Source organism: Accipiter gentilis, chromosome 7 (assembly GCF_929443795.1).
Source record: "Accipiter gentilis chromosome 7, bAccGen1.1, whole genome shotgun sequence".
NCBI classification, from domain to species: Eukaryota; Metazoa; Chordata; class Aves; order Accipitriformes; family Accipitridae; genus Astur; species Astur gentilis.
This window is the reverse complement of record NC_064886.1, coordinates 2,677,599-2,705,473: the sequence shown is the minus strand read 5'-3', so window position 1 is coordinate 2,705,473 and position 27,875 is coordinate 2,677,599. Positions and strand designations below refer to the sequence as shown.

Genomic DNA, 27,875 nt, shown 5'->3' with positions numbered 1-27,875 from the left:
AGGTATTTCTGAAATGAAATGACTGTCAAACAGAAAAAGGTGCATGCGTGGTAGGACAGAAACCATGTTCCTGGGATAGAAAGGTAAAGGAAGTGGCTAGGTACCTGAAGGTTTGTCAAGAACTGAAAAATGAGACATGGCTTTTGGGGAGTAAAGGAGCTGTTAATGGCAGAGGCTGTTGTAGTGTCCTCAAATCCATGTCAGAGTCTAGGAATGCTGTCTGTAATTAAACCAGTCTCTGGGCACTGTGGGCATGCTCCCTGTGGGGCAAGTGGAGGTATCAAGTGAATTCTGGCAGGTGTTGCCCTTGGTTCTCATAGCAGGACCACAAAAGATACTCTTGTAGAAAGACTTTGTAGTAAGTTCTAGCAATTACAGTGTCCATGCTGGTTTTCTGAAAGGGGCCTTGATGCTAAGCATTTTTTGTTTGGTTGTGGGTTTTTTATTGGTATCATAACTCTGAAAGGTTTTAATAAGTAGTTGTTACAGGCAAAAAAGCTAATGCTTATACAGATAAAAGAGCATGTATTATGTTTATAGTTTATATAAAAGATATGATATATATACTTACAGCATGGTTAGCCTGTGAGTTGGCTGACAAGTCCCAGTCTAGACCCAGAGCAAGAGCTGATGTGTCCTGAATGGTCTTAGAACTGGAGCCTAAACACTGACTGAAGCAGAGTTAATCAGTGAGGTGGATCTCAGTGTCAGCTGAGGGTAATCTGTATTCAGAGTTGGCCTCTCACAGAAGTTGGTGTCATCTTGTTTTGGGTTTTTGAAGAGTATTTCAGATTTCATTAAAATAGCACTGAGATTTATATATCCCCTGGAAAGCTCTATGGGACTGCTGCTTTGATACCAGGTACAGGAACAGTCAGCCAAGCATGAAACAGGGTCTGCCCATGTAAACATTTGTTATGAGTGTTCAGGTTCAGTTTCAAAATAGGGAAGTGGAAGCAGCAAAATTTAATAAACACTGCTTTGTTGTTAAAGACCAAAGACTTCCTGTTTTGGGATCTCAGGGCTGTTTCTATTTCCACTATAAATGGTGAGAGACTGACCATAAACTTAATGTTTACTTTCATGACTTCTGATTCTTTCTACATGTGCTTAAGCCGTTTTCAGGTGACCATGATGTTTTGCCAAAAATGGAAAGGACAGTTGGAAAAAGTACTTTAATGTCAGCATAAGCTTTAAAAACTTTTTCTGCATTGGTATTAAAGAGACCATCACCACAGTACTGTATACCTTTGTCATAAATATTACATTATTCTTACAAATCAACTGAGATTTTAGTGTTTTCATTCAATTCTTCATTACAGTCCCCATGGAACGGAATATTTAATTGGTAGTTTTTAAAGCCATTGAATTAGCCACAAAGTAATCTCCATTTAAAAATATTGTTCTGCAATAATTCCATGTACTTATGCCACTCACAGGGGAAAGCTGAAGTGTAACTATTCTGTAAGAACTTGTGCAATTTAACTGTACAATGTCATTTATTATGAATTTATCAACAGTAAACTGAACTAAAAGATAGAAGTGTGAAAGTTTAAAAAAAAAAAAAAGGCAAAATCTTAGGGAATATTTTTGTAACAATCTAAATTTAGAAATTAGATACACCAAAATAACTACAGAGGAAGTCCCAAGTGGCCATTGGAACAGCCATGAAACTGAGTGGCAATTCCTTGATATGGTCACAGGAGCTGTGACTGGCTACAAGCATGGGCTCCACCTCTTCATGGAAAATGAGTTCTTTTAGTATATTTTGCAAGAGAACGAGCTACAAAGATCGGTTCTAAAAGCATTTTGGGTCTGCAGAAACTCTCTCATCTCATTTTGACAGTCACCATTCCTGAAAATAGATGGCTCCTACCAGCAGCACAGGCTAGCCATAGCTGAAGGTGCAGTTATAACGGGAAAGAAAGGAAGGGGCAGGTTGTAGTGTGCTGTTTTTTTCTTGTTTTAAGAGTGAAGCAAGGGATAGGGTATTTAAAATATACTTAAGGACATCACAGATTTGTCACTTCTTTAAATACAGAAAATTAGATGTTATCTGAAGATTCTGTTTTAAGTTTTTCCAGGGCTATTCCTATGGGACATGAATGCAAAATAGATCTCTGGTCTGGTTAAGGTGTAGCACTGCAAAAGGGCTTGGGGTCTAGTTGTTAATTTATCTTTTTTTTTGCATGTCTGTGTTTAGAAATGAACCTGCTAAATACAGAATGTCTTGGTTTGAAGGGACCTCCTGAAGTGTAACAGTGCAACCAAACCCCTGGTCAAAGCAGGTATAATTCCATCAGGCTGCTCAAGGAGGTGTCCAGTTGAGTCTGCAGCTCATCCAGGGTGGGGATTCTGCAGCTTCTCTGAGCAACTGGCAGCAGCAAGTCTGGTTCCATGTTCCTCTTTCATCTGGGGCTGACTGTGCTTCAGTTACCCTATCAGTAATCCTGCTGCAGGGGGGAGGAGGTTACAAGACAGATATGCCATTGAAATCTCCTGTTAAAGACTTACCTGCTGTGTACAGAGAAGTTTCATCTGTAATTGATGAAGCTCCTGCGATTAGAGTTGCTAATGTAAAGCAACTACTGCTCGTGTGTTGTCAGATTATCCCAGGTTGCTTCCACCCACCCCATTTGGCAGAATTTTAAATCTGTTCATCTCTGCATTTACATTAGTGGCACCAAATTTCCTCTCACAACAGACAAGATTTTAAATAGAATGACTATTCTGTTTTGCTTTGATTTGAATTTTAAAGAAAAGTACTGTTGCAGTGTGACCCTTTATAGCTTTTCATGAGCCTTATTACTCTGAAAGGGAGCCTGACAAAGCTATACCTTCAATGACATGCAGCAAATTGAAAAGGCAAGCAGGTGCTGGGTTAATTCAGGGAAGGCAGCAGTGTGTGTCTCCAGAGTAAATAAATATTAAAGAGCCTTTAAATTAATTTCAGTTCCATTCATATCATATGGAATCTGTACCTTGTAACGCAAGCCCTCCTTCACTAGGAATGCTAAAACTCAAGAGTTAAATACTCGTAAGAATAAAACTCCACCAACAGTTTCAGTAATTCAATAATTTATTCATCTAAAAAAGTGTGTAAAAGTATATAGCTCTCATCCACAAGGTATATATGAATGACATTTAAAATGGAGGTCTTTATTATTATTGTTTCTTTTTATCAAAGTCTTTTTTTAGTGTATTGTACCAGCGATATACTGTAGATTTAAAATGAACTTCACATTTTTTTGTTTTCTTTCAAATTGTCGGCTATATATAAAAGAAGCTCACTGCAAAATGCTCAGAGAAAAAAAAAAACAAAACCAAAAAGAAATTCAGAACTCCCCAGAAATGTACAGCTTTTACATTTAAAAAAGGTTCTGAAATATACATACAAGCATGCTGGACATTCCCCACCCCCTCCCTCTCCCTTTAGCTCAAACAACTGTAATAATAATTCTGATTTAGGCATGAATTTCCAAAGTTAGAAATAAAAAAAAAATAAAATAACTTTCTTCACTCTGTAGGAAAGCCAGGGCTTGTACATTTCAGATTAATTCAGTAAAAAACTCACAAGTAAAATAATGCATATTTAAGGGAAATATTATACAGAACTTTTCACACTGAAGTACATAAGATTTTTCTTTAAAATCTATTGCCATTCATTTATTTTGCACAAAAACGTATAAATATGTCACCAGCTTCTCTTAACTTAAAAAAATTAAATAAAAGACACCAGATGAAAACTACTCCTTGCTGCCCTTTTTTTATTTTTAATTTTTGCTTAGAACCAGGTTTCTGGGGAAGAAACGCCCCTGGATAAAAACGGCCCATTTAAAAAGAATAAACAAAATAATAATTCAAAGTTCAGATGACTCCTGGGAACAAATAACCCCCAAATGGTAAAAGATTACAAATGTCTACTTTACATTTTTTCCTCCCCAAGTTAAATTTTTTTTTATACAAGTTTACAATCTTCATCTTTTTATGCTCTTCAAAAGGCCTTGAGAATTTTCTTTTCTGATTAAGAAAAAATAGTACTGCAATATTTTTAAAGTCAATTTTACACTGTACACATTAGATACAAATGGTTTGATATCAGATTTTTTTTAACCTATACATTGCAAAGAGGATACTCACATGGGAGGTTTGGTGCAGAGAACGAAATAATCCATTTACAGGCTACTTCTCTGACTTCACCTTCTCATTACACAAGCAATTCTTTTTTTTTTTTTATTTTATATAATTTGTTTTAAATGTTACATTATCTCAAGAAAAATACTTTTTAAAATCATAGAATTTCATTTTTTTTAACCAGAACATGAAAGTCTTTTGGAAGAACTTTAAAATTTGTAGGTTTTTCTCCACAGATAGATAACTAGGTCACACAGCCTGATCAAAGTGCCCGACCCCTCACATAAGGCAGTCCATGCCTGCTGCACAGTGCAACAACAAACATTAGAAAATGGAGTTTAAATATAAACCCCTTGAAGCCTGGAATGAAGGAGTCATAAAAATACTTCAATTAGCCATTAACCTTTAAAATGGCAATCATTTTACTAAACAAAGTAACTTTTCCACCACAGTGGTATAACTTCAAGTACTAATTTAATGATATAATTTTTAAAAATTATTTCTTTGAAATAATATTCCTATAGTCAGAAAAAATACACCAGATTTGTAACTGATTTAGTGTAAACAAAAACCATATTTTTGGATATGTACATGGACGAGTCTGCCCAGAATTAAAGGGCGACTTGAATTTCAGTAAATAGTTTTCTAGCATCACTAAATTTACTGGAAATATATTTCAATCATAGCTCTACAATAGATTAATTTACCACTTTCCATTTGCCCTTACATTGGGCTTTAAAGTATTTTTCCTCCCTACCTCTCACTCACTCTTCTTCCATTAGGTAGTGTTATCCTTCATTAAACACTGGCCATTTCTTGCTTTAACCAGGCTAAATGCAGGTCAGAATTCCTTAAAATACAAGTATATCCTTAACAGAATATGCTTCCCTTCCCAGCTTGGACTTTGATTGTTATTAGCTTCATTTTTGATTTCTAGGTCAGAAGAGTGAGAGGTATGTAGATAAATAACCCTACAGTGGAACGGAGCTGGATTTTTAAGATATTCTACTGTTCCTGGTCCTTTATAATTTAATCCCTCCCCTCCCCAAACCTAAAAATAAATAAAGTATCTCCAGACCATTCATATCTACATGGACAGGTAACAAATGCATGCATTCATCCCAATCCACTCTGACAGGAACTCCAGGTAGACAGAAAACTCCAATATTTATACGAGACTACAACTGTGTGGACTTTTTTTTTCCTGCAAAGTCCCAGTTTATGATGATCAAACAACAAAATAAGTTTTGGACAACCCAAACTGGTCACTACAAGGTATTTTTACTTGCAGGGCTGAAACTGCTCTTGGTTCTTTCTCAGAGTTCCTAATGCAAAAAGATACTGTAGTCTTCCTTAAAAAAATAAAATATTAAAAAAAAAATAATCACACTGACCAGTAGTTACTGGGCCACCAAATTAACACTGGCTTGAGGTTACTCTGTGTTTACTGTTCTCGGATGTTCCCAGAATTTGGACTGAAGCTGCCAGAGATGTTAATGGGTAGTTTTGTTTTGAACACTGCAGAATTCACATGTGCTTTTGGAGGAACAGAAGCACAGCACAGGACTGGTCTGAAGAGAAGCAAAATTGTGATCTTTGCAGACTGTGGCACGTTTCTCAGGTTGAGGGGAGAATAAGCCAGAAGAACAAGTGCTTTTCTATCTATTAAAGTATATTCATGATGGCATTGTACAACTGAGTGAGCACCACGAAGTGGACAGGAAGGCAGGAGCTGCGATCCTGAGTGGCAGGGTTACACGTAAGCCAGGACAGTGCATTGTACTGCTCCAAAACAAACCTGCAGAGAGAAATGAAAGTGGAATTGTTTACTCTTTTCCTTCTTGCCTTTTCTAGAAGATTTACTTAAACTTATCTCTGGTTTCTCCTGGACATACAATACAGCCTAGCTGTATTAAAGCTGGTGGTGTTGGCAAAGCAGGAAACTTACTGAAAAGGGGGGAAGGGGAAGCATGAATTTTTAGGTTTAATATGTTTCAACTTGAACCAAGCTATTTTAATGTAGGCCCTCCCCAATACATAGTAGAGATTAAGGAATCAGCGAGGGTCCAATACCACTGTATCCAAAGCCTTGAGTCTTGAACCCCTCTAAACACAGAGGTTCCACAGTCTCTCTGGGCAACCTGTGCCAGTATTTGATCATGCTTTTTGTGTGATCCTGTATCTGATTAGAATTTCTCCTGTTGTAACTTGTGTCTGTATCTCGTCCTTTCCCTGTGCATTAAGTCATCCTTTTAGTCAAAACAAAGACAATAGTACCTCAGGACAGCTGTGATAGCTCAGTCCTTTAAAAGGATGCAAATTCTGATCTTCTACAATAATACATACAGCACCAATGTTCTTAGATTAGATTATTCTTCATTAATGTTATTCTGGTGATACTGTCTACTTGCTTTAATGTATGTGTCTGTTCACTGGTGTGTTCCACCCTGTATGCTGTCTCATAAAACAAATCTTTTTTCAGTCCCCAACAGGTGGGATGGAGGCAAATAGTCCTCTAGTTATCTTCAACAATATGATGTGCAACCCTGTATCAATTCAGGAAGAGTGTCTCCTTTATATCCCAATTCCTAAGATACTGGTATCAGGAGAGTACTTTTATCTCCATCTATAAATCAGTTTGGTTTGGTGAGTAAAAATAATTATTGACACAGTCCAGATTAGACCACCAGGTAAACAGAACAATCTTTGGGAGGCAAACCAAGGTGCCTACTTGGTAAGGCAAAGCTGCTTCTAAGTGTCCTTTACATAGTTTTGTATAGTAGTACAGAAAACTGATGAAGTAACCCTCAAAGTCCTGCTGGCTGGTGGTGGAGGTAGCAGCTGCAATAGGAGTTGGCCACTGCTCTGAGACACATGTAGGGCATAGTAGAGTTATAAGCTGTTGATAAAGCTGAGAAATAATTCTGCCAGGCTGAAAAGAAAAGGTCCCTCTGAAATTTCAGAGCTCAGTCCCCATAAGCCTTAGGGAGGAAATGCAAAACCTAAAAGGTGTTACCTCAAGACATCTGATGTAGTTTTAGAGTCAAGGGGGTGAGGAACTCGCTGAGAATTTCTGGCAGGTAGAAGCTCATCTGTCTGTGCTACAGAGATATGGTGATGCAATGAGGCCTGTGTAAAGGAAAAAAACCATAAATTAACTCTTCACATAGCAAGAGATTCATAGTGAACAAATATACTCTGAATGGTCTTAATGGAAAATTGGCAATTCTTTGTTGAACCCACCATGACCATATGCATTTCCAAGTTCCACAATGACTACATTTTTGAATAAACTGACTTTTCTTTTTGACCGGAATCAAGGATCTTTAAAAACGAGTGCTGAATTCTGTTCTTAATGTGAGGGAAGAAGTGATGAGAGGAAACACTTGGGATGTGTCAGTGTTTCTTTTGGTATGGCAGTAACAAACCATCCTGAGTCTTCAAACTCCCAGCAGGAGACCCATCACAGAGTACCATGTCGAGGTGGGGTGTTTGACCAGAACACTTAGTGCAGCCTTTGTCCTTCTCTCTGCTGGTATGCTTTCTCTGTCTCATCTGGAGCAAGGCTTGTGCACTAGTTTATAGAGGAGTAGGAAAGGGATTTTGTATTGATCATGTGCTGGGGGTAGAGCAACCATGTAAGCCTTTCAAGTGGGTAGCCTAATATGCCATGCAGCCTGCTGAGGCAAACCCCCCAATTTATACTCCTCCAATTGTGGCAAGCGCATTGGAGCTGAAATAATTTAGCTCAAAAATACTTAATCCAAATCAGACCAAGATGACTTGAATCTGTATGCCTCACATGCCATACAAGTTTCCTAATTGCAGTGCTGCATAAAGGAGACAGCACCACCTGCTCACTGAACAGTGTGCAAGTTACTGCATGAATTCATCCCCTTGCTTTTATTAAAAATTGTCCAAACCAAACCAGTATGTTCCAAGTCAAATTAAACATTTAATTCAGCCTAGATCTGAGAGAGCAATTGTGTTGGGCTGGGGGGTGGTGGGTAGGGAAGGGTGGTGGCTCCTTCTCTCTAGTACAAATCTAGTATAAGCTTATAGAAGGAATTCATAAAGTTGCCTGGAGCTCTGCTGACTGTTTTTACTGCTGGAACTGAAACACAGTCTTTGGATTACAGATTCACAAAAAAGGTAGTTTTACGTTTAGCATAAAGCTTCATCTCTAGCTCCAAAAACATGGTTGTTTATTTTTCATATTATTTTGAGCCCTCCATTCTGTAGCTTTAAAGAAAAGCATGTAACTTCAGGAAAATCTATCCATGAAGAGTGCAGAGCATAAGAAATAAGGTTTAGTACTTTGCTGGTGGAGGTGCTATACTGAATATAAAGCCTGCCATGCTGACTGCAAGTCATTGTTAACATCAGTCCTAAAACTGCTTTTTTTTTTTTTTTTTTGCATGAGGAGAGAATTGAGAAATGCTGAATACTTTGATAATTGATTGACATATATGAGGGAATTTAGTTAAGAGACTTGCAAAAATGTTTAGTATTTGTTAATTAAGCTGGGAATGGATAAAGTAAGTGGTACTAACTTTATTATTCTATGTGTTGTTTGCTTGAATACTTATGTGATACTATTCAAGGCAGATCTTTTACCTTCTTTCCATACTCATTAGTTCCCATTTTTTTTTGATTCATTCAAATGAGAAGCTGCGTGACACTCTACAGGGATCAGTGAATCCCTAGCAGTGGAACCAACTCTGCTGTATACATCTCGCAAGTACTTGCAATTCTGGAATGGAAGGTATCGGGTTCCTTCTGACACTACAGACTCCACTGTGCAACTTTTACAACTAGGGAAATAGAAATGGATAGTAAATGCTCTATCTGGAGGTGCTACTCTCCTTTCTAACTTTTAATCTATGTGTCATAACTTGATTACAGCAGAATAGAAGGTGTGTCCCTCCTGTCTTAGGCTGACTGAAAACAAAAACTGGGATGCTTCCATAATACCAAATACAGCTTTGGTGATTCTGTGTTTAGAAGCTGCCAACCTATTCCACTTTCAGGTAAGGGCTTTAGCAACAGAGAATTAAGTTTTAATAGCCAGCTGTCTTAAGTAAATTTAAACCTCAAATTGCATTTCTGTTTCCAGTGTTGTCAAAGTTGTGGTAACATGCAAAGACAACATGTTCAAAGAAAATTCAGAGTATATAAATAGTTCTTCTCTTTCCCTGTGAAAGGATACCAAGACAGACCTTCAGGAAGAGGGGACACTGGTTTTGTGCCTGAGGACAGGATGACCAGAACCACTGTGGAAGATTCTCAGCTTTGGCAGTTGATACAAAGTATCCAAGAGCAAGAGGTTGCTGCTTCAGTTCTTCAGGGGCTTCTCTGGAAAGAAGACGTTCCCCTTGGCTCTGAAAGAAGAGTTGAAAAGGCAGGTTTGTTGTTTGATGTCATAACATCCTATGCCAATGACATGAATTTTCTTTACTAATTACTCAGTATTTAATCCAGTTCTGTCTTGTTATTAATGAGCTATCCTTTAGTCATTCATGAATCTTAGTTAAAGTTGTCTAATCCCTTCCTTTTTCGCCCTGTAGTTGGGTTTTCCAGGCTTATGTTCCGGAATCACTTTGGATTCCCAAACAGCAATATTAACCTCCTAAATTGAACTGACTACATGTGGAGTTTGATGCTACACAGTAACTTGGTGGTACTGGGATCTGGCTATGAATCTGAGCAGCAGCTTGTGTGCGTGCAGAGAGTACACCAGTGTTGATTTTGTTTATAAAGCCTCACAGGCTTTTCCTGTACATATCAAAGCCAGCAGTTTGCACTGCAGATCTTCCTGACTTCAGGTAGTGGAAGGATGTGTTACACACTCAAATATGGAAGAACAGAAAGTATCTGCACCTTTGTAGGTTTTGTGTCAGGTTATGTTTGTTTTTTCAGTTAGTTGCAGTGATAGCTTAGGAAGAACAAAATGCTACACTTGCCAGTTGTTGCTGTGGTCACTTGGACAGCTGATACTATGCTTTGTTTATATTTGTACTACCAAGGAGGGGAAGTGTGGGGAAAAGGAAATAGCTGTCCTGCTTCTCAATGTGTGTATCACTTATGTACTGTATTTTTTCAGTATTAGTTACTTGTATTCTTACATATAGACAAAAGTTATTTGGAAAGGAGAGAGTTAAACAATGAGAAACTGGCTGTAAAACTAACTTCATCAGACTTTGAGTTTCTGCCTGTCAGCGTATGTGTTTGTGATTTTATTTCTGTAGAGTAAAACCTAGATGAACCTTCCATACCTGAGGCAGTTGGATAGGAATGCTTGGTGTGAGCTTGGTTACCTCATCCTCTGTGTGTGTGTATATATGTATCCTTACCTATCTACAAGGGTCTCCCCTTAGGTATGAAAAAGGGTGACTGCCGTTCCAGTCTAGAGTACGTTCCTATTTCAAATGCATTTGGGTTTTTTGGAAACATCCTTTATTATTTTGCTCTTACTTCTATTTCATAGAGGAAAAACCCAAAAGAAGCCTGCAAAGTATTTTAGCTTTTAACTTATCCCAGAAGAACTGGCATTGCAGTTCACTGAATCTATAAATATCTTTTAAGTCAATAGGCTAGGAAAAAAGAAAAAAAGATTCCACTGCACAGAAACCAGCTTAATCACAAAGCCTTCACTGCTAGTCCTTTCAAGCAGGTCCTTCCCCAACAGTAGTATCTTGATCAGGAATCAAAGAACGTTAAACACTCCATAAAGCTTAGAGAAGGCTGCAGCTCACCTGGCTGCGGGCACTCAAAGCCTAACAGAAAACCTTGAAACTGGCTGCTGAGCAATCAGGACTTACACTGCTAAACTGCAGCAATCAATTATGGGTTACATGGACGGAGACTTGACCTTCCCCGACCCACAAGGTAATGATCACACGCTGTTGCTTTTTTAAAACCAAAAATTACACATCAATTACTAGGCCCTTGTTAATGGTTAAACTGAATTACTATGACAGGTTCATCTAGAAATGGCTTGTCTGGGTCTCTAAGCAATTTGGTCATTAACCTTCCAGTGCTGTTCTTAAGCCACTTGGATGGAGTTCCATTGAGAGTAAGTTTTGTAAATGCATTTCTGAAAGTGGTAGAGAATAGAGATTGTTGAAGGAACTAAATGAGAGAGAGAGAAATTGTAATGAGTGATGAGTTGTGATTTATGGCTGGAAGGTTTAGTAACAGAATTTAAAACTTTTAATTTGCCAACATACCAGTTTGAGATAACCAAGTGACAGTAATGTGCAATTATTTAGCCTTTGAAAAGCAGGTTAGAGTATTAAAATAAGGTAAGGTGGTTGGGTACTGAGATCACAAAATACAGTATTAGCATTTTTGTGGCTGATGCAGAAGTAATTTTTCACTCGCAGACTGTATTAAGCTGACCATTGAAACATTTTGGCAGAGGTTGCAAGGAAAATGCAGGCAGGTCTTTTTCCTTCCAGGTGGTGAAACTAACACCATTTTTAGTTAGTCATTTTCAGGGAGTGAGAATGCTTTTCTTAAGATACCCGATTTACATTTAGAAAAAATGCAGTGCTTTGTTACAGAGGCTGAGTGATTGGCAACAGTCACAGGCAAGTATCTTAGCTGTACATATACCTCAAGTATCTATTCTGTACTTCCTTTCATACCAGATTTAAAGTTTCTCTTGAGAGTGTTTAAAGCCACCAGTGATAGTCACAGATCCCGATCCAGTTACTTAAGTTATTACAGATCACTAAACCAGAACTTCTAAATGCATGGGGTTATCTGTATCTGTTTCTCGTAGAAAAGTTAGCCTGTTTCTTTAATAAAAATACTGTATTATTTGGTAAAGAAGTAATATGCTACTGCTTTAAATGTACTATTTCTAGAATAAAACTCCACAGGAAATTATGAAGGGTCAAACTTCTGCATACTTGTGATGGAAACCACCTTAGGAGTACAGCTAAGCCTCTTACACAATTAAATGTATAAGTAAAAGTGTTCTACCAAACACGATCTGAATTATGTGAAACCTGATTCAAAAAAAAAATACCTTGAATTGCCAAAAATAATTAGCATTTTAAGTAATCATTGGTCTGTGGAAGCAACTTTGTAAAAGCCACTTCAAACAAAAAAAAAAACTTTACATTACTATGTGCTCTGGGCTAATTTTTACTAAGAAAACAACATTTGCATAAACATCCAGCACCTGCAGAGTTTCTATGGGTAGGGTTTTCCTATTAGGAAAATTATCTGTCTTGCCTCCCCTATAAATTCATGCAAACAAACAGAGCTGTCATACCTTCCCTTCTCTCAAAGACTTGTCACTTTGTGCCAGGGACATTCCATATGATTTTCCAGAAAAAAATGGATGAATACAGATTAAATTTATACAGGGTCAGAGATATGGCTCTGCCACATGAAAATACAGCTTTTCTCTCTTCCTCCTCTCTTCCTCTCAGTCATCTTGTACACTAACAATTACCTTCACAGATGTAAATAGTCAAGGTAGAGGCATCATCTACAATAGTATTTAACCAGCACCTACAATCTTAATGTTAATTTCTGCTTGCTGTTGACCTAATTATGTTTGAGTATCTACAGGAAAAAGAATTTTGTTGGAGGATTTGGGTCTTTTATTGTGTTTTCTTTTAAGTAGCATACACCCCTAAAGTGCTACAGCCTTACCCTACTATGCTGGAAGTGAGATCCCACTCCAATGCCAGATGGTGATCCAGGGGAAGGAACAGGGGAGGAATTTGGTGAAGAGTGAAGATTCCCTGTTATTAAAATTCTAATGTCATTGTCCATGTCATCTGGGAATGGGAGGTCAAACATGTCATCTGAAAAGGAAAAGAAAGAGAAAAAATTTCCAACATGCTGTACTTGCTTTTGTCAGGAATTTTTTGTAATTTATTACCATCCCCTTTAATTTATTATCATCCCTTTTTTTTAATATACTCTTGAGACAGATGAAAGCAGAGATATACAATTCACTGTTTAATCTTTCTTAGTACCTTTGACTGCAACCACACAGACTTGAAAGGGAAAGTTGGCAGACTTCTATTAAAATAATAAATTTTAACAATGGTCACCAAATGAACAAAAATCCTGCCATACCAGTTTAATAAAAATCCACCTTGAACTTTGTAACAGAAAAAGTGACACCTCAACTGCAGTTGGTCACAGAAATCCATTAACAAAATACTTGAAATAATACATTAAACAAACCTACTTATGTTATGCTCAGCAGGTGCTGCTCTTTAGGCTTCTAGTGCTACACACCAGCACTTTGGCATGTTTGCTCAAAATATTTGGGGAGGAGTCCTAGTGGCTTCAAGGAAAGTGCTCACAGAATTGCTACGGGCAGCAAGGCCTGCTCCACACTCACAGGCAATGAACCTTCATTATTATTTCAAATACTGCACCAGGATTTCCTACAATGCAGCTTTCAATATTTTACTTTCATCTCAGAAATTGAATACAGTTGTATTATCATACTTGATATTTTAATTTGGTTTATGTTAATAGGGGGGAAGGTCATAGCGATACAGTGAAAATGTATTTGCATTCTATGAGAAGTACATTCCATTGCTCAGTCATTTGCAACGCAGGTTATGATACCATGAGTAATTTGCATGATGGAAAGCTAAGACAAACACAGAGCAAAAAATTAGAAGCATCACAACACAGTTTATAGGGTTTTTCTCCTTGTCCAGATTTCTCAGCAGGCAAAGAACTTTATACAGTAGAATGACATTTAAAGTACATTTTAGGGCACAGAAAGGGACAGTGGGTGCTGTCTGAATTGGCTGGATTAATTAGAATTGCAGCCACATTTATACTAAAACACATGGAGTCTTAAACAAGTCAGGCATTTCTACATATTATAAGTGACATCTCTTGAAAAAGAAGAATTTACTCTGCATGAAAGTGGAAAAGGATGTGTTGTCTTGAACTAATTTCACCTGAAGTCCTAGTGTTGAAAGAGGCAGGTGGTTGTTTTTCTTCATCTTCTGAAGAGAAACACTGGATTGCAAGAGCAATGAATTAACTTCACTTAAGTTTATTAACTTCTGTCCTACAACCTCAGTAAACAAAACAGAACTAATGTCATGCTCTGCTTAGCCTCCAAACCATAAATGAGATGGCTAATAGCATAGGAAGCAGTTTAATCATTAAGTAGAATAGAGTTAAGAAAATTAAATTTAACACCATTTTGGAAAACGCCAGTTCTTGTACCCGATTCTAATTAGCATCTGAAGCACTAAAGGGCAGGTTAACGCAGGTTAAATATTTGTCAGCACAGCATTCAGTCAGGATTCTGGGGCCTTGAAAGGACAGCTGCTTAAGTATTAAGAGGGGCAACTTCCCTTCTGTGAGGCCCACTGAAATTCCAGGAGGAACAGATCAAAGCAGACTCTTTCCTTAAAAATAGTTGGCCTTTCTTCCTCTCTATACTGTAACTTCCCTCTTCATAAAATACTTCTGTTGTAAATGTTTGTAGTTACTCTTGGTTTAAATTATCTTACAATGATTTTTAGGGATTTATGGCAAGACAGCTAGGAAAATCTTACTTGATATAAAGTATTAACCAGGGTCTTCCTCACACAAACTATAGGGTTAAATACACTTGAAAAAGCACCCTGCTAACATTGAGAATTCTCAGGTTGGTATACTTTGCCTACTTTACAGGAAGATTAAAATTCTAAGCCAAGTACCTCCTTCCTCAAAAGCTCTGTACACAACAGGGCATGAAGCGAACTACTACTATAAGAAACAAGTTGGCCTGATGAAGTCACAACAACAAGAAAAAGCATTTTAGAGTCTGTGCCATTTTGCATATTGATTGGTCTATCACTGTTGGAATAAATCAGTATGATTATCTGAAAACAGACCAGAAAAAATATAATATATTATCCTGTAACTATAAAGTACAGTGGTGTTCTCTTTGAAGTAAATTAGGGTAGTATGGGGTCCATGGGAGAACACTGGTCCGCTTGCTTAGTTTTTTTATTCATGACCGGTACAGCTCTGCTGATATTCTGAACAGGTGACTGATCATTCACAAGTATTTCACCTCTTACGCTAGACAAGTGCTTACTTACCGTTAGTAGGGCTGAATCCATCCTCATTGGGGTAATTTGCTGGTGCTACCTGGATAGTAGCAGAGGTTGGGAAAACCAGGATGTGTGTACAGGAGGCATCCTGAGGGGTATTCAGCTGAGATGACTGCAGATTCAGCGCAGTACTCCGGCCAAAGACTGACCCCATAGTGACAGCATCTTCCAGAACAGAAGCAAAAGCAGAGACATTAATTTGCATCATCTTCAAAATATATGTTCTGTGTTCAGTTCAATTTCTGTGCATCTAATCTGGATTTGCAAGCTAATTCATGTGTTTAAAGGTTCTTATCTTAAAAGAATAGATTACTAGAAGAGCTTGAAATTAAGATCACAAGTTATATAGATAATATTTATCCATATGAATTTCCATACAATGCCCCACCTTTCCATTAATTCTGGTGCCCCTTAATCAAAGATTTACTTGTTAAATGAGCAAGTTAAATTTATTTTTGACACACATGTCTGTATAATTATGAAATATACCCCACTTTGGTTGACGTGAAAAAAGCATAACTTGCCCTCTATTTTGTCACGTTACAAAATCTCTGCTTTGAAAACAATTCAACTTGATGAGTAATTTTCAAGCTTGTTTAATTCTGTTCCACATAGTAATCTTTTCTTTCTAAACTTGAAGAACTGGAGTAGTTTGTAACGATACATCACCACGTACATTAAAAAATACGTGCTTACGTAATACAACAAATAAGTAAAGGGAACCTCAAAATTTAATTTTATTTCAGTTTAACTCTGTGGACTGCAGCTTGTAAGGGAATTCTCTAAATAACTTAAGCATGTGCAAAGGCAAGTAGGTTTATCCTTACTCCCATCTACATAGACTCCTATTCTTTCACACTGTAGACTCTTACAGTGTCTGTTTGCATGTCCTCCTTGCATGAGGGCGTCTACAACATCACCTTTCAGCTGATGAGAACTGGTCTACCTGAAAACATGACCTCCCCAGGGAAAAGGTCATCAGTTTGACAGTGGCATACAGTGAACTTTCCCCCTAGGAGCCTACACTCCCAATGTAGCATCTCTTCTTAGTATTTTTGGGAATTGGGCTGTCTCAACCTATTTTCTACCACATTTAGCCATGCTAGTCAAGGTCATCTTGTTGGACTGAAAAGTCTCTCAAAATTGCTGTGCTTACGTGATAGCTATCAAAAGAAGAAGAGTTTCATTGGCATTTAAATAGTTGGATAAAATTTACCTGGCATCACAACAAATGACCCCTGTGGCTCCATGGCAACTAAGCAGGCACTGAGGATAGAAGGAGAGTCTGCTGATGAGATGCCACACATGCGGCACACCTCCTTTAGTTGTTTGCTGATTGTCTGCAGGGAACATTCCCCAAGGAGGATACTCCAGTCTGAAATGAATAAACATTATGATAGAACAGAATGGAGTTCTGAAATAGCTAGCACTTGCTTGAAAATAGTAAAATATTAATAACACTTTGCATTTCTTTAACACTGTACTATTCTGGACTGCCGCCCCATGTGAACAAGGTGTATGGCTCTGCAAACTGGGTATTCAAGCAGTTACTGCCGAGTATTTTATTCCAGCGTAGCGTGCTGGTCTTCCCGTGTACTAACTGCATTACTCTGGCAAATCACAGAAGATTATATGTTTCTTTAAGAATGAGTCTTTCATTCTACCTGTAAGGTAGGAGGTACTTAACTGATGTGAAGCAGGGCAACAGATTAAGGGTTCTTTTTCTAAGATTTTGTAATGTTGGTTTTTTTTTAATTTACATACAAATCTTCTCCTGAAATGCACTGATTCTTTCTGAAAAAAAGGACATCTGTTTTCATCTAACATGCTGCATAATTGGAATACTTGAAACATAAGCAAAGAGGTATGAATTCACACACTTGACATCAGACAAATTTTGTTAAACTTTGTTATGAGTAAAATACACGAAATAAAGCAGATTTCAGTAGAGGTGCAGATATACATTCAAGAAACTACATTTAGCCATTTAAATGACATTATGTATCCCAACAGAGGAAGGGAGTTGCTGATTAAATTCTTAATCTGTTTTCCTGCCTTCGTTCCATTTAACTTCTGTGTGTGAGATGGATACCAAATTCCCCTAACAGGGCAGGCAACAGCTCTTCTTCCCTGCATGTACTATATGGGAGAAAGCATTTAATTGCTGCTTTTTCCTCCCTAGAGTATTTCTTTGTGCTTGCAGACTGAATTGTTATTTATTGTGCACCGTTTTTAATTTTTTTTTTCCCATCTCATGAAGTACAGAATCTCTTAAAATAAGCTAACCAGAGGAATTCATGTGTCCTACAGTTATTAATGTAAAAGGACAAACACTCATGAAATATCTTTATCCTCCTGTCTAATTTACCTTCATGTTCCAACTCAGGAGATGGGTGAAGACTGAGAGCACCCTCTCAGAATCCCACTTTCTTCCAATCAGTTACCAGACAAAACCTGGATAGTGGCCACCATTAGAAATGGCAGAAAAGATGCTGAATGCTTGTATTTAAATTAGCAAGAGGACTCACTGTTGAAGTGAAGCAAGGCAGTCCCTACCCTTGTTGGATTAAGGCACCTATACCTAAACCACTCCAGAGCTCCCTTTCAGTTCCCACAAAGCTGTTCGGAATGCTAAATCTTGGGAACTCTTGGCAGACTGCAGGGAGTGCCTTATTGCTGATTAACACGGATTATCAGCTAGTTTTGTATATACCACAGGAAAAAAAGCCTGAATTTTTTTTGTTCAGTAACTTTTTTTTTCAATAATTTTTTGTTTGTTTAGTTCAAGTTTAGGAATCAGAATTGAATCTTGTTTCTATTTCTGTAACAGGATAACTATTGTTCGTATCTTTTTCTAACATGTGACATACCCCATGACTTCCACTTGGAAGAACACTGGGCAAATACAAGTTAATCTATGCAACATCAACAAGACATGAGGGAGTAATGTCAAACCCAGTGTACAAACAAGCAAACCAATACAAAAATTCAGTGCCAGGGTAGGATTATCACTCTCAAGTTTCTGGTTTTAAAGGTTTGTGGTCGATTCTGTAAGTCATTCTGCCTTGCACACTAAGGCCATGTCTCCATTCCAAAATCACCGGCAGTGACAGCACTGACATCTCATACCTTTTAACTCCCCGTGGCCTAGGCGGCCGAGCCGCCCGATTACAACTCTCCAAGGCAGTGATGTCATCTGTACAATACCAATGCACCATTCCCACAGCTTCTGCAGACCAATTTTACGTGCAGACAACTTGCTCCTCCTTGACCTGGAGGTTAAGGAAAAAAAAAAAAAAAACAAACCAAGAAAGATGACCACCGAGGACAATATTCAGATTTCTATTCTGTATGGTTATTTCACTGCTTACCCTCTATAGGAGTTCTTACAGTTCTGTGGTGTGCCTAGCTTACCTTTTGCTAACAAGAAGCAGAAAAAGTATGTGTCTGCTTTCAGTACTATTATTGCAGTGACATGCAAGAGGTGTCAGTGTGCTGAGCAACACACCGGTTATTCTTGAAGGTAAGATTTGTAGGTAGCATTTGTAAAACAAATGTAACCCAGTAACTTTTTTTCCTCTGGAGTTTAAAAGTGCCAACTGAAATTTAACATTATTGTGATCACATCAGCAGGAAAGGGATCACATTGTTAGAAGGGACATGAAAAACCGATGGGAGAGAGGGATGACAACTATACACCTAGATAAAAAGTAAAAAGTAAAGGTTTCTACCTGTTTGGTAAATCAATATTAACTATGCAGGTTTCCAACAATTCACCATGAAGGTCAGTGCAGGATGCCAGAAGCCAACGCTGATCGTGAGACAAACAATATCCAACAAAAAGCACATTGTATTTCTGACTGGCCTCTCCAAATGTTTCTCCCAGCTCTGTCTGCTTGTCTTTGATGGGTGCCAATATGAAAGGAGGCGAGTATAGCTGGATTGGGCTGGGCCTCTGCAATGAAGTCAACACAATCACCAGCAGATACATCAAAAACTATTTAATGCAAGAAACACGCAAACACAGATTGGCAGTGAGTACAGAAAAATGCGAGTTTGAAACAATAAATAAATTTAAGGCATTCATAGTCCACAGAGATACTGGGAAAAGGGTGGTTATAGACAATTCATTTCTGCTAGTTAAAACTGATGCACTTCAAACTTTATCTAAAGATTTCTTTTTGTATCCAGGGAAACTAAGGTATGAACACAGTCTTTGGACAGGGTGATACCAGTCTCTGAAACAGTCAGGAGCTTAAACCTGTTGCTCTGTATATCCTTTTGCTAAAATTGATGCCATCTGCTCACCTCTGTCCATTCATATACTACCTACAGAACAGTGGACAGCACAATCTGATGTGAGGTACCAAGGTCTTCAACTCAGAAATTGCTCAGGTAGAGCTCAGACTTCATGTACAGTTTTCTACCTAGGCATTAGGTATAACATACTTCCATGAACATCGGGCATGATGTCAGAAATTCTTTAAGTCTTACAGCTCACAGTTTTATTTCAGAAATACTTCGGTTTTTGAATCAGAACAGAACTAATTCATCAGATGTGCTGTACATGTGATAGTGCTTCTCTTTCTTTAAGAGACAAACTACCCCTCATCCCTCAGAAAACCAACCTGCAAAAAGGTTATAAGAAATCGAGGCCATTCAACTCCATTTAACAATAAGTAGAAGCAAATTAGGATTGTAAATAATACACATGCAGCCCTCCTGCAGAGCCTGACAGTAATAAGTTATTAAATCCATCTTTTAATTAAAAAAAAAAAAAAAAAGTCATACAGGAGGCTGAGACCGGGAGGGACCTCTGATCACCTAGTCCAATCCTCCTGCTTAAATGGTCAACTGGAGCAGGTTGCCCAGGCCTCTTTGAGTATCTGCATCATTGGACATAGAGCGATATTGGATGTCATCTCCAATGATGGAGATGTTCAGCCTGCCAGGGCAGCTAATTCTAGTGTTCAATCACCCCTACAGTCAAAAAGTTCTCTTGTGTTTTCTCATTTAAAAAGAATTTCTTGTATTTCAATTTGTGCCCACTACCTCTTGTCCCATCACTGGGTACCACTGAGAAGAGCCTGGCTTCACCTTCTTTACTCCCTCCCATCAGGTATTTATACACATTTATCAGTCAGAGCCCTCCTGGCTAGACAACTCCAGCTCTCTCGGCGTCTCCTCAGTTATCAGACGCTCCGGTCCCTGAATCACCTTTGTGGCCCTTTGCTGGCTTTGCCCCGATATGTTCGTATTTCTTGTACTGAGGAGCCCAGAACCAGACAGAACACGTTCCAGGTGGGGCCTCACCAGGGCTAAGGAGAGGAGAGCAATCCCCTCCCTTGCTCTACTGTCAGCACCCTTCCTAATGCAGCCCCATCTGCTCTTGGCTTTCTTTTCTGCAAGGGCACGTTGCTGGCTCACATTCGTCTTGTCCAACAGGACCTCCTGGTCGTCTTCTGCAAAGCTGCTTTCGAGATGGTTGACCCCAAACCCATCTTTGCTTTATAACTCCTCTCTGAAGAAAAAACACGATGGGCCTGACCAGACATGCTCGGTAGTTTAGAAACGGTCAGGGTACTTAATTTTTCAGGCAATGTTTGGAAGTCTGCAGTGCAGACTGATAGCAAACACATGTAAAATGGAAAAAGTAGAGATCTGATTAATTAAGTATGCTAAATGCAAGCTGCTCATGGAAACATTAGCCCCTGTTTTGGTGTCTTTTGTATCTTCGGGAAATTAAACATGAAATGCAAGATGCAAGTTAATCAGCTTAGAGGAAAAGTAAGTTACAGTGTTTTCTTAGAGACATTAAGGGGTATCGTGTTTCTGCTTATGTCACTTTCTAGAAGTATACCGCCCTGACAACAGTGCAGGAACATTAATTAAAGGGAGGGAGATGCTTGCAGGGGTCTTGCAAGTTTATTGCTCTTCCCCTTACACCTAGCTTGTAGTATGACTGTTGTAACTTGCTGCAAAATCCGTCCTGCTGAACAGATTTTGAGGGAAGTATGAGGAGAGAGTGTGAAGAGGAGATGCCTGGGGTGATACTGCTCTTATAAATTTTCAGTGAGAGCTTCTGGTGTTACGTGAGTAATGAAACTTGCTGATAGGTTGGTTTTATGATGATTTTGAAACTAGGTTTTTAAACCCTAACAAGCATGCCTTTATCCCAAGGTACGTGTTTAACTGTCTAGTTGGTCCATTAAATCTAAATAAAACAGTCATCGTTATCTTTCAAAGAATGAAAAACATTCACGGAAAGTAGAATGGATTATTCTTTTGAAATCCCTGAAATTCCAGAAACAGGGCTTAAATATTCACAGTTTAAAAAACAGATGAGAGATAAGCCCACTGAAATAGGGGGATTTCTCCATTTCGTCAAGGAGTTAATATGGTATCTGTAATTAGGCACAGGAACCTAATTCATATATATGCATACATACATGTATATAAATAAAGGTTGGACATAAACAATTTCTTGCAGGAGTACTATAGACTAGAACTACAAAATGTCTCAGAATCCCAAGTAACAACATACTTTTTTCTCTTCTTTCACACTGATCTTTAACCTTTTACTTTGACTCAAAACCAGAAGCTTAAAATGTTTTGAAAGCAAGCAGTCTGACATTTTTCATACTATTTTTTTTTTAGTATTAGCTTACCTTTTCCCTTTATATTATCATTGTCTTTTATACCTTGAAAAAATACTCCAAAAAGTATTTTCTCTATTCTTTTTTTTGATATTTGAGAAAAGGGGTTACACTTTAATAGCAGACTTTCATTTTCTTGACACCAGTACTAACCTCAGGATTTTTGAGGGTCATCTCAATGCTGGCAGCAGGCCCAAAGCCTGTGAGAGACTTGATGTGAATCTGTGTGGGCAACGGCCTCCTGCATTGGCAGTACACGGAAAATGCCAAAGACTTCAAGTGCTGAATGTAGAAAACCTGTTCATCCTTCATTGTCTGCAGCATGTACTGGCAAGGCACAATCTATATAAACAATAAAACATCTTTAAAGAGCTGTTCATTAATATCAAACCAGACTCACACATTCATGAGCCATTTAACAACCCTGACATTTTGTATGTGGTATTCAATTATTTGCATTACAGTATCCTATCAGGGCTACTGCCCTTTTGCAAGAATGGCTGCAACATTCAGGGACTAGATTCCCTGATACAAAACTGCTGTTTCCATTATAATGATACATTTAAGGTTGCAAAATCTCTCAGAAGGCTAAGACTTGAACCGAAGAGTCTTCTTACAGGGCAACAACAACTGAATAGTACTAGAATACATCAGAAATAGCTGACACACAATAGCAAACACAGCTTACCACAAACTCTCACCAGATTTTGCTTTCTTTAATATAAACATCATTGAATGAGAAACCCACACAACTACACAAAAATAACGGATTATTTTCCCCAGTTAAGTCTTATTTTTCTGAAGTCCACTTCCTCATTCATACGGCAATTTGGGGAGGGCACATAATTAATTACATGTATAACTTTTATAAAAATATACCACAAGAAGTAACTACTAGTGGCTTTTAAAAGCAATAGCCTAATACTTGGGGGTAGTTTTCATTTTTATTTTTTTAATCCTCAGTCCCAAGCCACCAAGAAACAGAACTACAGTAAGATTTGCCTATGAGATTTGAGTTGGGTGGTTAAGGCCCATGTGTGCCACAAGAACAGATAGGAGAAATGGCATAACATTCCTTAAGTAAACACAGCGTAACAAAAATAATGTTTTCAGTTCAAATCCTTTACTCCCTGTAAACTTTTTTTATGTACTGTTGAGAAATACAGTGCCCTAGATGTGGGTGTGGAAACGTCTTTTCTTTTGAACAGTGAGATCTTTGGAGCAGAAACTGTCGATACAAAATATTTCTCTCTAACACTATGAGACCCAAGCAGATTCTTTTAACAAATATTTTCAGTAGTAATAAAACTTAAGTATCACAAAACTTTTACTACTCCATCATTCTTGCTTGAACCATTGGAACTGTGGTAGCATATTCTACTTACTAAATGCGACTGTGTTTTTAAAAGCCAACTTCTGTATCAAGAATTTCAGAAGCTGGGCTTTTCCACTCTATATATGAATTGTAATAAATCTGTAAACATTTGGGTTTGATTTATTTTGAAATAACTGTGTATTTGTGTATACTACGTACAGCTGTGAGAATATTGTGCTGGTAACTATATCATGTTACCCTGTACTTAGAGAAAATTGTCTACTATTTTGACTTAAAGTAGCAAAATGCCACATGTTTTGAGAAACAAACATTAAGTGCCCGCAAAATAAACAGTACTTCGAAAGAGTTGGTGAGCCCATTAGTTGTGTTATACAGACTAAGATACAATTTCAATACATAGTTTACATGTTCTTGTATTTCAGACATTGCGGTGTCAGGGCCTATTTTATTTTTAGTATCTTCAGGCCTGAATCAATTACATTGCCTGCAGTCTGCCACCATACAAAGCTGTTAGTCTGATTTTCAGTTGATCTCAAAGCCTGAAATATTTTGGTGACAGTTTCCCCCATCATTTCAGGGAACGATGAGGTCAAGATTACCAAAAATGACAAATGTTTTCCATGCCCAATTTGAGATGCTGTAATAACTTCCAATTCTTTTTTTTTTTTAGAATTTAAATTAAAATGTATACAGAACTCATTCACGTGCCGCTTCTTGCACGTGTTGCAGATGTATGTGCGTTGCTTGTAATCTCTGGCCTCCCATTCTCCCCCCCATTTATTTAGACTAAGCCACTGTGAAAGAGGAGGCATGGCGAAATGCCGGCAGTCTGGGCAATAGGCCAAGCTCTGCTTCTGACTACACAAATTCAATTCTGAAGTAATTCCAGAGTAAGTAACTATTATTATATGCCAAGTTACATGGTAAATTATTTTTAAGAAGCAGATAATAACAATACAATAGTTAAATTATATATTAAATGTCTGGTTTCACATACTTCTTTTGGATTAAACAGTATAAATCAAGAGAATATAAAAAGCAAACAACTCAACATGCAAAGTAATCGAAGGAGCAACCGGACATTTTTGGCAGTGGCAACCCAAGTTGCAACTTAAATAATTGAAATCTCTCTTCAGGAAGCATCTAGCATGTATGATTGCTAGAAGCATGCCACAGATTTGATGGAAGGATACTGTGACTGCCTTAAGTTAATTTCCTCATCAAAACAAAAGCAAGTGTTTTTCTAATACATAGACTTGTACTATCAACATAATAATTTGTAAATGTCACCTAAATTTTATATATTAACTCCCATTTTGTATCTTTCAGTAGAGCATACGTGTCAGAAGTACGCTGTGATAGAGTCACTCTCCAGTGTGAAGATACAGAGGAAGATAGAATTACCTGGAGAATGAAAGAATTCCTCATATTCTCAGGCAAGTTGTCCAACATTTCTGTGTAGCATCTCATCAAACTTAACAGCCAAAAGTTGGTTGAAGCAGATTCTTCATCTGCAGTGTAGGTAAAAGGATCCACCATGTAGATGACAACTGCTGGAGGATAGGCATTGCTGTCCGCAGACTCTGGTTCAGTGGGAATCCCTATTCTTTCCCTCTCTGTAACACTAGAGACATACATGTTGTTAAATTCAAAGGCAAGTTAAAATCGTTAATCACCATTTTCCTGTAAAGGTTTGCAAGGCTGAAGCAGAGGAGCGAAGAGGGGAGTACCAGGTCGTTCTTATGTTCAGAAGCAAAACTAAAAACATGGCAACAGTGACTGAGGAGAGATGGCTTTTACTCACAGCAGTTCTTAATCCAAAATACCTGTTATTAATTATGCATTAAAGATACTTACCATGAAGTCTAACATAATCTCATTTAATGCAATCAAGAATAGATTATGTCTGAAGAATATGGAAAAGTTGACTAATATTAGCTCTGTGAGTTTTCTTTCTACGTATATGCATGCCTGGGTTTTGGTGCTGTTTAGAGTTTTCTTTTGGGAGAGGTGGAAGGGGAAGGGAAGGTATTGAGAACTGAGGAAAAGTGCCAAAGTAATATTCGTGGAGACTGAAGTCCTCTGTCTGATTACAGAAAAGGTTCCAGTGGTAATGGAAGGAGCAACTGAACTTTTTTTTGCTTGGTAAAACACTCCTCCATGCCTCAACCATGAAGAGAAGGCTCAACATCTGTAAGTGATAAAAAGCAGCTCAGACTTACTTTGTCAGAAACCATGCTGCAGTTGATAAAATGGTATTTTGCATAGATCCAGTGAACAGATGTCTTAAGGATAACCCAAACTACAACAGGATGTGGGCTTTTCACTTAAGATACAGGAACTCCGTAACATATATCATGACTATTAGTAATATGCATTATTATGAAAGTAATGAAAAACATGTTCCCTCAGGAAGTTACTTACATAAGATGTTAGAAAACCTTTTCCTGATTTTTATGTTTGATGGATGGCTATTTATAATGAAGTCTTTGAAAAAGTTGTGCTGCTAAAATTTATTTTCAAGTAACAGCAATATAATCCTGTTTCCTGACCTCACAGTATACCTGCTTGCAAAGCAACACTCGCAATGCAAGCAAATTAGAAAAAAAAATAATCCATAGATTGCATTTTATATCTGCTAACATTACAGGTGTGATGGTGTGGCTCACATAAGAGGCATTCAGTGCCACATGAGGTAGCCTGCAGTACCTGACACAGGTGAGGCCAAGCTAGCAGATACGGCTCAGAACCTACGAGACACCTTGTGTTTTTCTTGTACTGCAACTGCAGACCAGGTGGGGCACCCTAAAGCATCTCCAACAGAACTACAACACCCATGTGCACCACAATTGAATCAAGTTTTGCTTCCTGTAACAAAAAAGGGGAGGTTGTTTTTTTCCAGCTCCCCTTTATCAGTAACTGCTAATGAACAAATAAAAATGGGCCCTGCTCCATTTACAGCTGGTCAGTAGTCCTGCACATGTCAGAGGGTCCTCTCCTGTCAAGGATTTATGTAAGGCTTAAAGGTTGAGTTGTATGAAAGCAGGAACACAGCGGATTTAATTAGAAGTGCTCTATGAGTCGTTCGAGCAGTTAAATAACTTACCCTTCCTGTCCTTCTTGTTGCTGTTGTGGTAAGTTTTGACCCGATTCTGTGTCTCCTCCAGGACCCGTGCTTCCTTGTGAGCGGTCTGCTGTGTTTCCCCCAGTGCTGGTGTTTTGCCCCGAACCAATGTTCCCACTAAACCCTGGAGTAGAGGTAGTGGCCATCTGGTTAACGCCGGGTGTTGCAGAAGATGCTGACATCTGTGGCACAGAGGATCCAGAGGATGAACTACTTCCTGCTGGAAGGCTCGTGGTCCCACCACTGGGTGTGGAGTTGAAAGAATTGCCTGCTGGTGCTGCCCCAGCAGCTGAAAGACATGTTGAATTTGAGGGTACAGGTCCAGTGTTCCCAGGTACTGTTTGCGTCTGGCTGGCTGGTGCTGGGGTTTGGTACTTCGGTGGTAGCAATAGGCTGCTGTCAAGCTGCAGAGTGGCTAAGTAAGGTGCTGAAATAAATAGCATATAAAGAGGAGAGGAGATTAATGACGGTCTGTCGGATCAAAGTGAACTGCATTAACCATAAAGTCATACAGTATTTTCTGCACTTTTAGAATACCCTAAGAGTATACAAATGCTCCATGAATGTAACCTCCATTATAAATATTTACTTTGGAATCCATTCTTCAGGGTTTCCGTTCTAAGTGATATGAATCAAATGTCTTTAAAAAGAGGACTGACTTTGTGGAGCTTTGTGAATCCAAGTTGGTACTGACATGGTACTGACATTATCTCTGGCTAGACTGCGTTGCGGTAACAGCTTTATACAGTGTTCAGCTTCGCAATATACTACAAGTTATCTTTGTCAGACTTAAAATCTAAAAATCCTTTTTACCTGAGCTACAATAATGGCAAACTTTAATATAGTTATTTCTGCTCCTCAGTATCAGAAAAAGAGGTATCTCAGTGATTATTTTTAAGTAATAAATGAATAAAAAATAAGTAAATGAGTATTTATTATTAATTTACCCTCAGAGGCGGTAAATCACCAGCAGGGGAAGTTTCCAACACTGTCCCTGCCAGATGCCTCAGGTGTGAACTGAACAGCCCAATTCCTCAACTGGCTGTGCACACACTACATACTTCTGCATGGAAGCCTGGGGTATTTAGGTTAAGTAGTGTTGTAATAATTCCTCCCTCCCAGTTATGTGGTAAATTAAAATTAAAAGCACACTGAATGAGGCAACAGGGTCATTTGAGATAGATGGGTCTTAGCCTGTTCTGCCAAACCTTCCTCAAAGGATGGGGCAAGCATTCAGCAGTCTGTAGAACTGCCTGGCTAACTCTGATATGTTTGCTTACACTTTGTTCCAAAACCAGATCACCAGTCCTCGAAGTAAGCAGACTTAAGAATTGTCACACCTTTTTCGGAGCAAAGGGAGTAAGCACTTTTCAAGAAACCACTTAAACATTCCTCGCTATTTTTAAGCAAAGTAGTAGTTTGCACATGTCAGCTGAAGCATGAAACATTTACGTGGCTGGTGTTCTGTAATCACTGCCTGTCTTGCTGACCAGCACTGTCTCAGCAAATGTATTTCCAGTGAC

General features: G+C 38.3%; 1 protein-coding gene across 1 annotated transcript in view; it reads right to left on the bottom strand.

The window, feature by feature from the left end:
• Positions 1 to 3,061: 3,061 nt before the first annotated feature.
• The window catches only part of MED13L (mediator complex subunit 13L), a 203,658-nt gene continuing 178,844 nt past the window's right edge, over positions 3,062 to 27,875 (bottom strand). The window contains exons 21-31 of the mRNA XM_049806858.1: positions 26,335 to 26,779; positions 24,633 to 24,852; positions 22,046 to 22,234; positions 18,968 to 19,191; positions 18,366 to 18,508; positions 16,453 to 16,611; positions 15,225 to 15,401; positions 12,805 to 12,959; positions 9,354 to 9,515; positions 7,151 to 7,263; positions 3,062 to 5,932 (exon numbers count right to left, since the gene is read on the bottom strand). Of these exons, the coding sequence (XP_049662815.1) occupies positions 5,800 to 5,932; positions 7,151 to 7,263; positions 9,354 to 9,515; positions 12,805 to 12,959; positions 15,225 to 15,401; positions 16,453 to 16,611; positions 18,366 to 18,508; positions 18,968 to 19,191; positions 22,046 to 22,234; positions 24,633 to 24,852; positions 26,335 to 26,779 (2,120 nt within the window). The 3' untranslated portion in view covers positions 3,062 to 5,799. The remainder of the gene's footprint in view (positions 5,933 to 7,150; positions 7,264 to 9,353; positions 9,516 to 12,804; positions 12,960 to 15,224; positions 15,402 to 16,452; positions 16,612 to 18,365; positions 18,509 to 18,967; positions 19,192 to 22,045; positions 22,235 to 24,632; positions 24,853 to 26,334; positions 26,780 to 27,875) is intronic.